This window comes from Cervus elaphus, chromosome 1, assembly GCF_910594005.1.
Source record: "Cervus elaphus chromosome 1, mCerEla1.1, whole genome shotgun sequence".
Taxonomy (NCBI): Eukaryota; Metazoa; Chordata; class Mammalia; order Artiodactyla; family Cervidae; genus Cervus; species Cervus elaphus.
In genome coordinates, this window is record NC_057815.1 from 65823718 (window position 1) to 65839447 (window position 15730).

The window sequence follows — 15730 nt, forward strand, 5'->3', positions numbered from 1 at the left end:
ATCATCCAGCACATAGTGGGTCATCAAGAAACCTTGCCCAAGTTGACTTGACACCTGGTCCTGACATGGCTTTGATCCTGAATCTTCCCTACCTGGGCAGTGCAGTCCAGTGGAGAGAAAAAGGGTTTGGGGTTCAGAGGTACCTGGCTTCAAATCCCAGCTCTCCCTTTCAACAGTGACAAGCTTGAGCACCTCTGAAATTCATTTTCTCTATATGTAAAACAGGGATAATAACCCATCCCTTTTAGGGTTGCAGTGAGGATCACAGCCAATACTGGAAGTACTTGACATGGGCCTGGCACGCAGAAGACACCACAACCATCATCATCACTACAGTCAGGAGATCAGACAGCACAAAGTCAGCCTCTCTGGGCCAAAGGAAGCACTGTTGTGCAGCAAGCAGACAGGCTGAAAACAGGCTGGGGATCTTGGGAAGAGGCTGGAAGCCTCCAAGGCAGGCTAGACCTCCACACTGTCAGGCCTCCTAAAGACCTAAGCTGAAGCATGGGTCCAGGGTGCTTTACTTGCTCTGCCTCTGGCCAGTCAGCAAAGAAGAGCCTCCCAAGGAGGCTGCCCTGGTCCAGCTGCAAGAGCAGCACCAGTTCTCTGCTCAGAGAACACCTGCACAGTTGTCGGCCCCACAGAGAGGCCTGTAAAGCCTCTCCTCAGGGTCAGGAATCTAGCTTGGGCTTCTGGGTTCTTAAAGATAGGGTGTAATGTCCCCCTTCCCTTAGTAAGATGGAGGGAAAATAAGCCAATGCTAAAAATAAATGACTGCTATGAGAGGGAATTAAATGGTCTTTGGCCAAGGATGGCGGCATTTTAAAATTAACAAAGCCCAGGTACCACATCCAGGAAGGCCTTGGCAAATGCGTGTTATCCACTCATTAGCTCAGCTCCTCAGGGACCCCAGCCAAGTAGGGAAGGCAGTGCCGGGAAGCAGTCCTTCCGATGCTGATGAAATGTACTCCAGGAGAAAAAGCAGGAGGGAGGGAGAGTCTTGTGGGGAATTTCAAACAGTTCTGCTGGAGCTTCCTTCTCTGTCTGGTGTACTCACCTTCTCTGAGGCAGGGGCTTTCAAAGCAACCAGCAAGCCCAAGCGGGCTCAAATCTCAATGTCCCCCCACCACCCCACCCTTTCAGGATCCTTGGTTCCTGAAGCACCCCAATGGCCACACTATTTAGGCGGTCCTCCCTGGATGGCAGTCCAGGAACAAAGAACCCAAGAATGATACGGGATGAGGCCAGTTCCCAGTCCTGAGCCTTGCTCTTTCTCCTTGCTATGAAGAACCCTATGACACTTTGTGAGCCTGCCAATATACCACTCACAAAGTGAATTGATCACTATTCATCGGTTGTGTGACTCCACAAATCTTTACTCTCTATAATCAGAATATATAGTATTCCAATGTAAGATCCCATCAGCAATAAGGATTCAAAACATTCTAGGTGACCACAAACAATATGGGTTCATTTTTTTCATTTTAACACTACAATCATGAATTCTCAGTACACCAAAGGTCACAATTAACAGTGAAAATATAGAGAAAGATGGTGGCATTTGAAAAACTTTTTTAATGTCAGTTTATTGAAGCATCATTTACACAGAGTAAAATGCATCCTTCTAAGATGTACAATTTGATGAGTTGTATGGCCACCACCAGAATTAAGAATTAATACTCTAAAGTATTTCCGTCACCCGAAAAGTTCCTTTGTGTCCTTTCTCCCACTCCTAAATGCTGCTGCTGCTGCTGCTAAGTCGCTTCAGTCGTGTCCGACTCTGTGCAACCCCATAGGCGGCAGCCCACCAGGCTCCCCCATCTCTGGGATTCTCCAGGCAAGAACACTGGAGTGGGTTCTCCTAAATGCTAGCAGCCACTAACTTGAGTTCTGTCCCTATAGTATTGCCTCTACCAGACTGTCATATAAATGGAATTATACAGAAGGTAGCTTTCATAGTCTGGCTTTAACTTAGCATAAGACTTTCAAGATTCGACCATGTTGTTACCTGTACAAGAAATTAGTCCTTTTTTTTTTTTCCCCCAGTGCTGAGAGGCCCACTGTATGGATGTACCATAATTTGTCCTTTCATCAGAAGATGGACATTTGGGTGATTTTGAGTTTTGGGGGATTATGAATAAGGTTACTGTAAATATTTGCAAACAGGTCTCTAGGTAGATATGTTTTTATTTTTCATGGACAAATACCTAGGAGTTGGTATTGCTGGGCTGTTTGATAAATGTACATTTTGCCTCTATAAGAAATTGCTAAAATGTTTTCCAAAGTGGCTATTCCATTACACATTCATATCAGCAGTTATGACAACTGTTCTGCATCACTATCATCACTTGGTACTGTCAGTTTTTAAAATTTTGGTCATTGGACTAGGTATTTGGTCAAATGGAACAGCATTTCACTATGATTTTAACTTGCATTTCCCTAAATGCTGAGTATTTTTAATGTACTTATTTCCCACCAATCTCTTCTGTGGTGAAGTGTCTGCTCAAGTCTTTTGCCTATTTTTTAAAAACTGGGCTATCTTTTTATTACTGATGTGTCCAAGAGTTCTTTATACCTTCTGGATAATTTTGTTATCAGACGTGTTTTGACAGCTTCTTTTTTGAGGAATCAGAAATCGTACCATTTTAATTCCAAACCACTATCCCCTGCACATACATGTTGATCAAGAAAACAGAAAAGACAAACTTTCAATTGACAAGCACCTTAGTGCCAATGGACAAAGGGTCAAGCAGTACTCAGTACCTATTAAAACTCACGAGACCGTCTGTACCTCCATGATGAGCACCTGACCACCACGGGGCTTTAAAGAAAGCTACATTTGGAGAAACGGCTGGCTGTCCTATAAACAGCTTTCGGCCCCCCAGGCTCGGCACCTCCCAAAGCCTTGTTCTGGTCCACCAGGCTCCTGGAATGGTCAACAGTCGTCACACTCCATTGCTGGCCATTGTCCACTGGGAAAGGTAGGAGGCTCCCAACCCACCCCTCAGTGAAAGAGCAAACAGTGGGGCCTGTGGCTGCCTGGACATCAAAGTAGAGCAAACAGGCCTGGCAGGCCCTGCCTCTCCGCCTACACATCCTGCAAATGCCATCTGAAGGAGCATCCCTGAGGGGGTCATGACTTCCAGCTTGTCACCGCGCACATCAAAGTTTGCACCACACACGAACTCAGTGCATGGGTTCGAATCAAGTTGCCCAAGAGCGGATACTCCACCATTGTATCCAGTTTTAATCCCGTGTTTTCCCAAGTAATTAAGCCTTCTTGCTTATGAACTTGTGACTAAGTAAAGCATCACTGAGAAGTTGTAACATCAAAGTGCCTTCCACCGTCTGTCCATGTTTAGTAAAATTGGATTTCTTTCCGTTCTTAAAGAAAAACTAATTGAATTTAGCTGAAGCCTGGGTGTATTTGCACGAGCCAGTAGAGGCTGTGCTGAGTTACAGTGGTCGTCCTCGGACCCTGTGGCTTAGCCTTTAGCCGGGCTGGGTCAGAGTGCAACATGGAATGAGGCACCCAGATTTAGGCTAAACAAGTGCCTGTGGCGTGAGGCTTACAGAGGGCTCACTGTGGAGAAGGGGCCCGCCCCTGCCGGCTACTCCTCAAGTCAATACTACACCCAAGCTGTTACTAGGCTTGTGAAAGGATTGTCCGAGCAGAATGTTGGTAAATCTTTGGCAGGATGGCTAGTGAAGACAATGGCCATCACAATGCTCAAGTCCTTGATGTTAGCAGTCCAAGTAAGCTTCTTAAGGCAAAGGCTGGGATGCTTACTTAGTATCTGAAGGCCCTCTAGCCTAGCACATCAGTACCTAACACAGTACAGTTTTTTTTTAAAGTTGCTGGATGCCTAACATGATGATAAAAAGGTACATCAGAACCAAGTTCCTCTCTCCTGAAGAACCAAAATTCTCTGTATCCTTTTTTGCTTGGTCAGGAAACTTCTAACTAAATTCATACTCTATTCCACAAGTTACCTGACTTACAGAGAGTACAGCCTGGTCCCATTTATGTAAAATTAGACACACACAGATATAGATTTATAGTGACTGGTTTCTAGATAGAGGAAATTCAGCTGATGGCTCCTTGTTCCTCTATATTATTTTTAAAAAAACAACAAACCTATTTCTGGAAAAGAAAATCTCAAGTTCAATCCTGATAGAATTATCTTTCCTTTTACCAATAGGATTTCTGATCTTGATCCAGTTTTAACTCTCCTGTGTACATCTATGTTTGTATTTGAATTTAAGTCACCTCAAACCCTTTCTGGAAATAAAAGGAGGGGATAAATGATTTTCTTTGTTCTATAGCACTATATTTTCTATTCAAAACTAAATAACACCTTCTCCATTCTAAATTAAATAAAATAATACATACACACACACACACACATATATATATACACACATATATGTATATATAAAAGTTCACAAGAAGTTATCTCCTTAAGGATAGAGACTATCGTGTCCATATCCCCAAGGACTTAACACATTAAGCAGCCAGGCACTATAGGCAGTGGAGGGTGAAACGACTGGGTTTTTCTCAGGATATCTCCCTTGAGCTTGTGGGCTGCCAACACTGGAAAGGAGGTGAAGGTTCTCTGTTTTCTGCCTTGAATCCCAGGTTGCTGCCCCTCTACTCTTGCTTGATACAAACCCAATTCAAAGGTGGTGGCATTTCAGGCCTGGCCAGTATGATTCCAGACAGCAGGTCTGGTGACTGATAAGATGAGGATCAGCACACTTCTAACACAGAAAAACATTGGCAGATTGTGCTGGGATGGACACAATAATCCTTCAAGACCACTCCCACAGCACCTTAGGAATGTGGCCTATCCACCCTGAGCATTATATTCCTGGCATACCAGATTCTACTTTTCCTTTTTTTCCATTAGCACTTCTTGTCTCCTAACATATAGTTTACTTGTGCATTGTATTTACTGTTCATTGCTTGTTTCTGCCTCTTTCTACCCAAGGACCACCACTTGTACAGAAATAAGCTCTTTGAGGACAGGGATATTTGTCTATCAAGAACAGTGCCTGGAAAAAAAAAAAAAAAAGAACAGTGCCTGGTAAAGAGAAGGTACGGAACAATTTTTGTGATATGAATAAATAAATCTAACCTGAAAGTATGCTATTTTCTGTAAAAATCTGGGCTTCCTGGGTACTGGAAGGAAGAGGAGGGCATAAAATAGAAGCTTAAAACACTAATAATTAGTCCCAGGAACCAAGTAAATACAAGCCAACACTCTCACTTTGCTCAGTGAGCATCACTGATTTGCTAATGGCCCTAGATAAAGAAAGAGCAATCAGTTAAACCAACAACTCATTAGATTGAGAGAGAAGTGTCCTCAAAGCACATCTATGAGCAATCTGCTCAATGATTGGCATTACCCTTAAATATAGTGTTATTTCCTATCCTGTATCAATGCTGAAAATATCACACACAGAAGGGCTCACACCCCCTCCCTTTTCTCCACCCCTGGTTATCTCTTGCAGATAGAGATACCTGGAAGCTGGGAAAGACTGGTGGGTGGGGGTGGAGGCAGGGGAATCGGGTTATCAGAGGTAGAACAAACACATGTGATTGTGTGTGGACAGGTCTAGCAGCAGAGAATAACATCTCACCATTCGTAACCTATAGCACATACATTATCTCATCTGACTCTCACAAGAATACAGTGAGAATCTATCTGCTCTTCTGTCAGACTCAGTCCCCTCACACCCTCTGCTTTGATAACATCCTGTCCACACTGCTCTGACATCATTGATTACACTGTACGCTGCTTCTCTACCTGCCTATCTTTTCCACATGAGACTATGAACTCCCAAGGCCTCTGATTCCCCAGTGATTAACACAGAGCCTGGCTCAGAGGAGTTATCTACCAAATGTTTGCAGAAATAGTTGCTTTCAGGTGAAGAAACTAGGTGTCCATAGAATTTTGAATTCAACCAAGGGTCGGAACCAGAACTGGACACTAGGCTCTGACTTGTAGAGCCTGTTTACATCAATTTTTCTTTTAAAGACTATGTGCTTGGAGCTAAAGAGGCAAATAAGGAGACAGAGTGCTGAGATCAAGTTCATGACAGAGGAGCAGAGAAGAGAGAACTAGCTCAGTACAGCTAAGTCTCTCAGCCAGTCTGAGGCAGTGCCACCTCGACATTATAAAGTCCCAGTTTGGTTGATTTCTACCACCTTTATGACTCTCACAAAGGTGGTTGGTACTGGCAGATAAAAGCCTTAAAGATCTGGTTGAAGGGAAAATGAAAATTGGCACCTCCCACGATCATTATCAGTGGCTGCTACTGAAATGCCCAGTCTGCCTTCTTTGAAAGCATCTTTTTCTGCTTTTTCAGTCAGTTCTTTTGCACAATCACAACTAGAGACTCAAAGCATCTAGCCTGAGCCTGGGATCTGGCAGAGGAAGGCAGCAGTGAGTTACAGTAAAACAAACTCTGCAGGCAGCCAGACCAGGTTCTAAATGCTACCTGTGTGACCTCAGACAAATCAAATCACTCTGCCTCTCTGGGCTTCAGTTGTCTCAGCGGCAAAATTAATACATATGTGGATGGCTGTTGAGTAGTAGAGCTCACTCTCTGTACAAAGTAGACTATTTCAACCTTAACCCAACAGCTGCATGCTGGGGCACTAGGGGAGCAGGCAGGGAAATAGCAGAGCCTGCAATGAGAGGGCAGAACACCCCACCTTCCCTAATTTCTATCAGAACTTCCAAAGGAACAGCCCAAAGAAGCCCTTGCTGGGGACAGTGACTGCGGACTGCTCAACATGAAAAGATATGATGGCGGAATCATGACGATAACTTGAACATGTATACTTAATCCCTAACAACAGGCTTCTCAAACATTTTGTTGCTTCGGTAAAGCAAACGACTCGCCTAAGGTCACAAAGTCAGTGAATGACGGAGCTGGGATCCAGAGCTAGAGCTTCCCACTCCACATCTCCTGAATGTTCCATTGTACCAGGTGAAGAACAGTCCCTTAGGCTGAGGCCATTTCCCTGCCTCTGGAGAAGACAGCATGGGGACAGGCCAAAGGTAGGAGAAGGTTCAGGATCATGGTCTGCAGAATTCTGGCAAAGAGAGGGTGGAAGGAGATCTCTCACCTGTTGTTTCGGTTGATGGCTGCCACCATTAGTGCTGTCCAGCCAAGTTTGTGCCTTGCATTGACATCTGCACCTTCCGACAATAGTCTGGAGAGAGACAAAAATATTTTCAGTGTATGGTTTATCATGGACATAAGAGTGGAAGACATGAAAAATCAACAGGGACTAGATGGATTTTGAAATAGTTATAGACCTCTGAGAACCAAATACCCGTCCCAGCTCCTCTGGTCACTATCCCCTGACTCCATGCTTCCTCTTCCTCTCTCTCTTCTCTTAAATGAGTCTGCCTCCGCTCTTATCCTTCCAGCCTTCTGAGGAAAGAATGTGCCTTCTCTCTATTCAGAATGCTCTCTCCCTGACTCTCTGCCTATTTTAATCCTACTTTCATAGGATACAATCCTGGCTTGGGGGACTCTCCCTCAACAAGGCTCTCCTGACTCATCCAGTCCACAGATCTCTGTCCTCAGAATTTCTCCATGCTTAGCACCAAATGTCCGACAACACTTCTCATCTATGTAGCTTCCAGTTTATAGAAGGATCCCACTTCTCAAGTTTATCTGTAAGGTGGCTGTTTGGAATTGGACTCTTTGAACCCAAGGAAAGATGGAAAGAGTGTTAGAAATGCTAGATGAGGTTTCTAGGAAAGTCCATGTGAACCTACTTGACTGGATATGTAAGTGCCTAGCATGTGGATAGGAGCTCAGCAGCTGTTGGATAAATGAACAAGCATGAGGTTTTAACCATACCCCTAAAAGTCTGGGTATTTTAGGTCCTGGTAGCAGGGGACCCTATAATGTGGGGGTAGACAGAGAGGAGAGTAAAGAGAACCAACTCTTACTGAGCACCTCCCACAAGCAGGAACTGCCTGGGAACTTTGCATACATTCTCTCCATTCACTCTTCACACATGCTTAAGGAGCTGATGATGCTAATCTCCTCTTTTCATGGATGAGGTAACAGGTTCAGTGAGGTGAAATGACTCGATAAAGGTCACAGAGCTAGGTAAGGGGCAATCCTGTGACTGGAACCCAAGTCAATAATGGCTCTGAAGCCTGAACTCTTCTCACCTCATCACCCCTCCTCTATACTGAACCTGGCTCCATGTAACATGGAAGACAAAAGACTGAATGGACTCCAACAAATCAACATGATATGCACTTGATCCTGTGCTGAATTCTGAAATGGGGGTATGGTGAACACAGGGGGTTTGTTCTAGGGAATTTAGTTGTGGAGGGAGGACTCAGGATAACAGGAAACCAAAGCCTATAGTGTGTGGTCTCCCACCAGAAGTGTTGTAGGAGGCCAGGAAAGGGGAAGACCAACAGTCAAGAGCGTTTCACCAACAAGGAAGGAGCTGCTTATTAGGAATGGGTGTTTGGGAGAACTGTGAGGCTGTCTACTCATCAGTGGGTTCCAGACAAAAGGGCCCTGGCAAAGAGTCCAGATGCTTGGGGTTGAGTCCTAGCTCCATTCTTTTGCCATAAACTGTAGTAGCTGCCCCTCTGGACTAAGCCAACTCTAACGTCTGTGCTGTTGAAGTAAGCAGGTGATGAAGGCTTGGAAGGATGAAGAGATGCAACATGTACTCATTTATTCACTCAGCCTGTGAACTCATCTGTTCACTCATTTGTTCCCTGCCTTTGCAGACATTGACATAGGCAGTTAAAGCCTGAGGGGAGATAGACGAGCAAGCACATCACCACACATCTGATGAGTGCTAGGAAAAGGGGCTGCAGGTTGCAAGTGTACAACCAGGGAATCTAACCAAGTCTTGATGATCCATCAGGCCTCTCAGAGGAAGTGATGATAACAGTTAGCCAGACAAAAGCGGGCAAGGCAGGGGAGGAGTGTTTCAGGCAGAGGTAAAGCCTCTTGACCAGAGTAGAAGGCAGCATGGGTTATATGAGGCCCTGAGAGAGGTCTTGCACAACTGAGGTACGAAGTGTGAGGGTAAAGTATCGAGAGAGGAGGTTGGGAAACCCTCCTTCTCTCACCTCTAGTTTGAAAGGTTTCTTCTGGGCAAAATCCTTGGCCTCTTATCTTACTACATACTGTTAAGCATCTTTTATGCAGAAACAAGTGTCCATAGTAAAAAATGTTAAAGAGGCTAAGAACCCTGGGGATAATTTTCTGAGACAAAAATCTCTTTTTGGACAAAATCTTCCCTTGTTCAGCAGGCCAAATGGTGCAGTGGAGAGCACAAGGTTCTGAGCACTGAGAGACTGGAGTTCTGATTTTAACTGTGATTCTGCCTGGCTGGCCTCATGTTTCTGGCCCCCAGTCCACAAGACTAGAAAATCAGGAAGGGCTGAAGCAAATCAGAGGTTTCTGAGGGAAAGACCTGAACTCTGTCTTGAAGAACAGGAACAATTTAGAGGAGGAGGAAGAAATACACGCCAGTCAAGGCAAAAGGCATAAGATACTGTTTAGAAGCAGGGAAGTGATGAGAAGGCATACTCAAAGAGACCACCAGGCAGATCCATCCATGTGACAGTTAACAGCACAGAAACAGGCAGCTGCCAAGAGATTAAGGGCCTAACAGAGGGTCTCAAAAGCCAAGCTAGGAGGACAAGGCAGTGGGCATAAACCTTTTCGAGCCATGGACTCCTCTGAGAATATGATCAAAGCTGATGATCCTTTCCAGAAAAGTGCACAGGTGCACACACACTCAAAAACGACATAAAACTTTCTTTACATACAACATCCAGAGGTTCATAGGTCCTCAGGAAATCAATAGTGGACCCTACATTAAAAACCCAATCTAAAGGGTTGACAAATGCCTGGCATGTGGTCCTGGGCTCCTGCATTTGAGTCAGAAATCACAAATCTCTCTTAGCGGCTCTTTGCATGGAGCCCTTGAAAGAGCCTCCTCAACACTGGCTCCAATTAGCCACCATCAATAACAGGAAACCTATTTGCCATTCCTTAGAGGCTCACCATAGGCAAGTGGGGTTGTCATTGAAGTTTGGGGTAAAAGAAACTAAAGAATTAACCTAATAGCTTAAGCAAGCTGAGTCTGAAAGGAGACAGAGTAGAAAACAGGGACAAGGAGACCACTTTGGAAGCTGCTGTAACATAGACCAAGGGAGATGAGCTAATGCAGAAGTGGAGAGAAGAAACTCAATGAAGCCAGAACCCTTTATGCCTTAATTGGGTCAGTGACCCGCGTTTCCCTGCCTGGGCCCTGAGAATTCTGGAAGCAACACTCTTCTGGAGGCAGTGCTGAAGAAAAAAGATTGAGATGCTTCCTCTTCCGGCCCCTTAAGGGCTGCTGCTGCTGCTGCTAAGTCGCTTCAGTTGCGTCCAACTCTGTGCGACCCCCATAGATGGAAGCCCACCAGGCTCCTCCGTCCCTGGGATTCTCCAGGAAAGAACACTGGAGTGGGTTGCCATTTCCTTCTCCAATGCATGAAAGTGAAAAGTGAAAGGGAAGTCGCTCAGTCAGGTCCGACTCTTAGCGACCCCATGGACTGCATGCAGCCTACCAGGCTCCTCCATCCATGGGATTTTCCAGGCAAGAGTACTAGAGTGGGGTGCCATTGCCTTCTCCTTAAGGGCTGAGTGTAGTGTAATAAAAAGGTGAATAGAAGGCTCTGGAGTAAGTCAGACCTGGATTCAAATTCTAGTCCAGCTAGATAATGCTGAACAAATAAATTCTGAGTCTCAGTTTTCTCACCTATCAGGTAGGGACAATAATCTCTAACTTGCAGGGATCCCAACTCAGTACCTGGCATATAGCAGGTACTCATTACAGAGTGTTTTTTGCCTGCCACCCTAACCTGTTTCCATCTCTGTGATGGAACAAAGCGATCTGGCCTCAAGTTGGTAGTGGCAAATTGGCAAGTACCTGGGGATTCTAAGACAGGGTCATACAGGATGACCTGGGTAGTTTAGCCAGGCCAGCTCCAAGCACTCTTTTGTTCATTTATTCAACAAACATGCACACACTCTGTGCCTGGCTGATGCTCGCTACTGAGGAGACAAGTCAGAAATTCTTTTTTTCCCAAGACCTAAGCCAAGCAGGGTTTTCTTTCCTTTTTTTAACATGCATGTGTGTATTTATTACTTTTTCCCACAAATAACTGCATTTTAAAATATGTTCACATTGCTAAGGATATAATAATTCCATTTTAAATTGCAACTAAATTCTCCACACCACATCCATCAGAGATATTCCCTCTCTATTCTCCCAGGCATACCCACCCAGGTAACATTCATCTCTCGGTCATCAAAAGCAACATTCAAAGAACATCCTGTTGCATATGCCCTTTTGGACCTGTGTGAGTCTTTTCTCAAGGCATGTACTCAGAGTGTGATCCCTGGGTTACGGGGTTTACACCACTTGATTTGACTAAATAGCACCAGGGCCCTCCTCAGGAGAGCTGTTCCATCTACCCTCTCACCAGCAGAACAGGGGTGTTCCTGTGTACCACGGACACTTGGCAGCAGCCAACTTCCTAATCACTGCAAGTGCAATAGGTATAAAGGGATTTCATGCTATCCTTTTAATCTTCATGTCTCTGATTAGCAACAATTTGGAGCTACTTGTTGTATGCATATTAGCATGCTGAGGTTTCCTTTTTCTGTACATTGCAGGGTTTTCTTTTAAGAGGAGAAAATGCTGGGAGAGAAGCCTTCTCCAAACTTCCTATCCTTTCAATGAACAGAGTAGAAAGAGCACAGGGCAGAAGATCTGCATTCAAGTTCTAGTTCTGCCACCTCCTGACACCCCAAGAAAGATGTATTATCCTCTGAGCCTCAGTCTCTTTACATGCCCACTCCATGGACAGAGGAGCCTGGTGGGCTACAGTCCACGGGGTTGCAAAGGGTCAGACACAACTGAGTGCACACACACACAAGTACTGAAATCTGAGGGAAAGGGTTCTGCAAACCTGAGGGATCATTCCTAGGAGGTAAATCTTACTGCAACGGTCCTGGAGTCCAAAGGCTAGAGTTTAGATTCTGGTTCTGTCACTTATTATCTGTGACACCGGGGCTATTAATCCCTACCGTGCAAGGTGGTTGTAAGGATTAAAAGAGATACCACAAGGCAGAACTCCATAAGGAGTGGTGGCACCTGGTGACTCAAGGAAGGACCAGAACAAACAAAAATCACAAGTGACCCCAATTCCAAACAACTTTTCCCCTTTCAGAGCTGAGTGGGCCCCTCCCCTACTTCCCTCAGGGTGCAGAGCAACCCCAAAAGTTAGGATTTCACAAACCCAGGTCTCCTCCATTTCATTTTGTTGCTTTGCAAGTGAATGCCCAGCAGGCAGTCATTTCAAAGTCCTGGGACAGCTGGGCGGGTGGATGCCTGCTGAGAGCAGCTGAAAGGGCCTCTGAGGCCCAAGAAAGCCACCCTTGCTCTCCCCTGTGATTTTCACCAACGGACAAAATGCGGCAAGTGAATTAATCTCTTTTAAAAAGAGCAATGCTTGTGACAGAGTACAGTGTCTCCGAAAAGGTTAGGATTCCATCATCCCTGAGATGATGAGTGGAATGCTTAATGCAGGTTGCCACTCAGGGCAGAGCAGCCTGTGGCCGGGGGCTGAGGAGTGGGGGTGGGCACCGCAGGCCTTTTTGGGCACACTCCAGATTTGTGGAGGCCCTTCCCTAATGAACTAGGTCTCCTGCTTGGCAGGGCAGTGGTGGGTGACACTAATTGGGGGTGACCCAGGGGAGATGATGGAGAGGAAACCACACTAGCAGTCCAGAGCTGAATTCCAGCCCGTGTACAACTCCCAGGCAGTAGTGCAGGGCATGAAAATAAATGAGAGACCCCTCGGTTCACACGCAGGCATTTATTTTCCTGCCCCGCTCTACTGCCTGGGAGTTGTACACGAGCTGGAATTCATGGTGGGCAGCCATGGACAAACGAGTGACTCAACCTCTCTGAATCTCGTCTGGTGTCATCTGAGTGACAGCTCATGCTCTCTGAGCCTGTTCCACAACTGTTAAAAAAGGGAGAGGAAAAAATAAAAATAAAAAAGGGAGAGGATGCCACTAGCCCTACTCCGTATGTCACGCAGGGGCACCATGAAGAAATGATGAGACAAAAATAAATAAAAGCACTTGGTATGCAATAAAGCACTGTACAAATGGAAGAACCTATTTTATTGTTATCATCATTTTCTAATGAGTATCCACCCCCCATTTTATGGAAGTAACAGTAAACTAGGATGATATATCCAAGGTGTACACAGAACTTAGAATATAAGTGCTCCAAATTTTCTGTGGATTGGTAGGATGGTCTCAAATTCCCAAGCAAGGGCAATGGTAGAATAAAAGTTTCCTGCTTCTTGGCAGGACAAACCTAGACAGTGTGTTGAAAAGCAGAAACATTCTGCCGATAAAGGTCCGTAGAGTCAAGGCTATGGTCTTCCCAGTAGTCACATATGACGGTGAGAGCTGGACCACAAAGAAGACTGAACACCAAAGAATTGATGCCTTCAAACTGTGGTGCTGGAGAAGACACCTGAGAGTCTTCTGGACAGCAAAGAGATCAAACCAGTCAACCTTAAGGGAAATCAACACTGACTATTCACCTGAAAGACTGACGCTGAAGCTGAAGCTCCAGGCTTTTGGTCATCAGATGTGAACTGCTGACTCATTGGAAAAGTCCCTGATGCTGGAAATGATTGAGAGCAGAAGGAGAAGAGGGCCTCAGAGGCTAAGACGGCTGGACGGCATCACTAATGCAATGAACATGAACTTGGGCAAACTCCGGGAGATGGTGAGGGACGGGAAGGCTTGTTGTGCTGCAGTCCGTGGGGTCACAAAGAGTCGGACATGACTGGGCGACTGAACAATAGCAGCCCAAAAGCTGATGATTTCCACAGGAGAGTAACGAATCAGGGGGTGAGAAAAAAGAAGCAACTCTCCCATTTATCTTCAGGAGAGTCCTGAAGGCTCTGGGCCAAACAGGCAGCAGCGGTTACCTCAGGTGGGGAAGGGAGTCAAACTTTCACTTCCTGCTGTGAATGCTTCTCTATTGTCAGAAGTTTTGCTGCTGTTTTTTTTATAACAATGACCATACTATTACTCCTTAAAAGAAAAAAAACTTTCTTAGGAGAAGAAAAACTTTGGACCTAGAGACTGTTATACTGAGTGAAGCAAGTCAGACAGAGAAACATAAATATGTAACATCACTTACATGTGGAATCTAAAAAAAAAAAAAAGATACAAATGAACCTATTTACAAAGCAGAAATCAAGGGCTTCCCTGGTAGCTCAATGGTAAAAAATCCGCCTGCCAATGTAGGAGACAAGGGTTTGATCCCTGGTCCAGGAAGATCCCACCTGCCACATGACTACTAAGCCTGTGCACTACAACTACCAAGAGTGCACTCTAGAGTCGAGAGCTGCAACTATGGAGCCCCCCATGCTGCAGTGTGGCAACCACTGAAACCCGCACACCTAGAACCTGTGCTTCGCAGCAGGACTAGCCACTGCAATGAGAAGGCACCCCAACAAAGAGCAGCCCTTGCTCACTGTGGCTAGAGAAACTAGCCTCGCAGCAACAAGGACCCAGCACAACCAAAAATAAATAAAAATATATATATATATAAAAAAAACAGAAATCAAGTCACGGATGTAGAAAACAAACATGGTCACCAAGGGGGAAAGGCAGCAGGGGAGGAATAAGCTGGGAGACTGACACTGACACATACACACTATACATACACTAGATAACTAATAAGAGCCTGTTGCATAGCACAGGGAACACTACTCAATACTCTATAATGGCCTGCGGGGAAAGCAATCTGAAAAAATATGTAGATCTGACTCGCTTCGCTGTACAGCAGAAACTAACACATTGCAAACCAACTATACTCCAATAAAAAAAGCCATTTGAAAAAAGAAATCACTTTAAAAAAGAAGAAGAAAGACTTGCCCCTTCTTCCTCCCAGAAGTCTTCCCTAAGATAGCCTTGGCCTTCAGAATGGGAGAAAATAATAGCAAATGAAGAAACAGACAAAGGATTAATCTCAAAAATATACAAGCAACTCCTGCAGCTCAATTCCAGAAAAATAAATGACCCAATCAAAAAATGAGCCAAAGAACTAAACAGACATTCCTCCAAAGAAGACATACAGATGACTGACAAACACATGAAAAGATGCTCAACATCACTCATTATCAGAGAAATGCAAATCAAAACCTCAATGAGGTACCATTACACGCCAGTCAGGATGGCTGCTATCCAAAAGTCTACAAGCAATTAATGCTGGAGAGGGTGTGGAGAAAAGGGAACCCTCTTACACTGTTGGTGGGAATGCAAACTAGTACAGCCACTATGGAGAACAGTGTGGAGATTCCTTAAAAGTCTGGAAATAGAACTGCCATATGACCCAGCAATCCCACTCCTGGGCATAAACACCGAGGAAACCAGATCTGAAAGAGACATGTGCACCCCAGTGTTCATCGCAGCACTGTTTATAATAGCCAGGACATGGAAGCAACCTAGATGCCCATCAGCAGACGAATGGATAAGGAAGCTGTGGTACATATACACCATGGAATATTACTCAGCCATTAAAAAGAATTCATTTGAATCAGTTCTAATGAGATGGATGAAACTGGAGCCCATTATA

General features: G+C 45.0%; 1 protein-coding gene across 2 annotated transcripts in view; it reads right to left on the minus strand.

Moving 5' to 3' along the window:
- CLPB (caseinolytic mitochondrial matrix peptidase chaperone subunit B) overlaps positions 1-15730 on the minus strand; it is a 153504-nt gene that overhangs the window by 113901 nt on the left and 23873 nt on the right. For both annotated transcript variants that reach the window (XM_043906456.1, XM_043906463.1), the window contains exon 3: positions 7139-7225. In XM_043906456.1, the coding sequence (XP_043762391.1) occupies positions 7139-7225 (87 nt within the window). The remainder of the gene's footprint in view (positions 1-7138; positions 7226-15730) is intronic.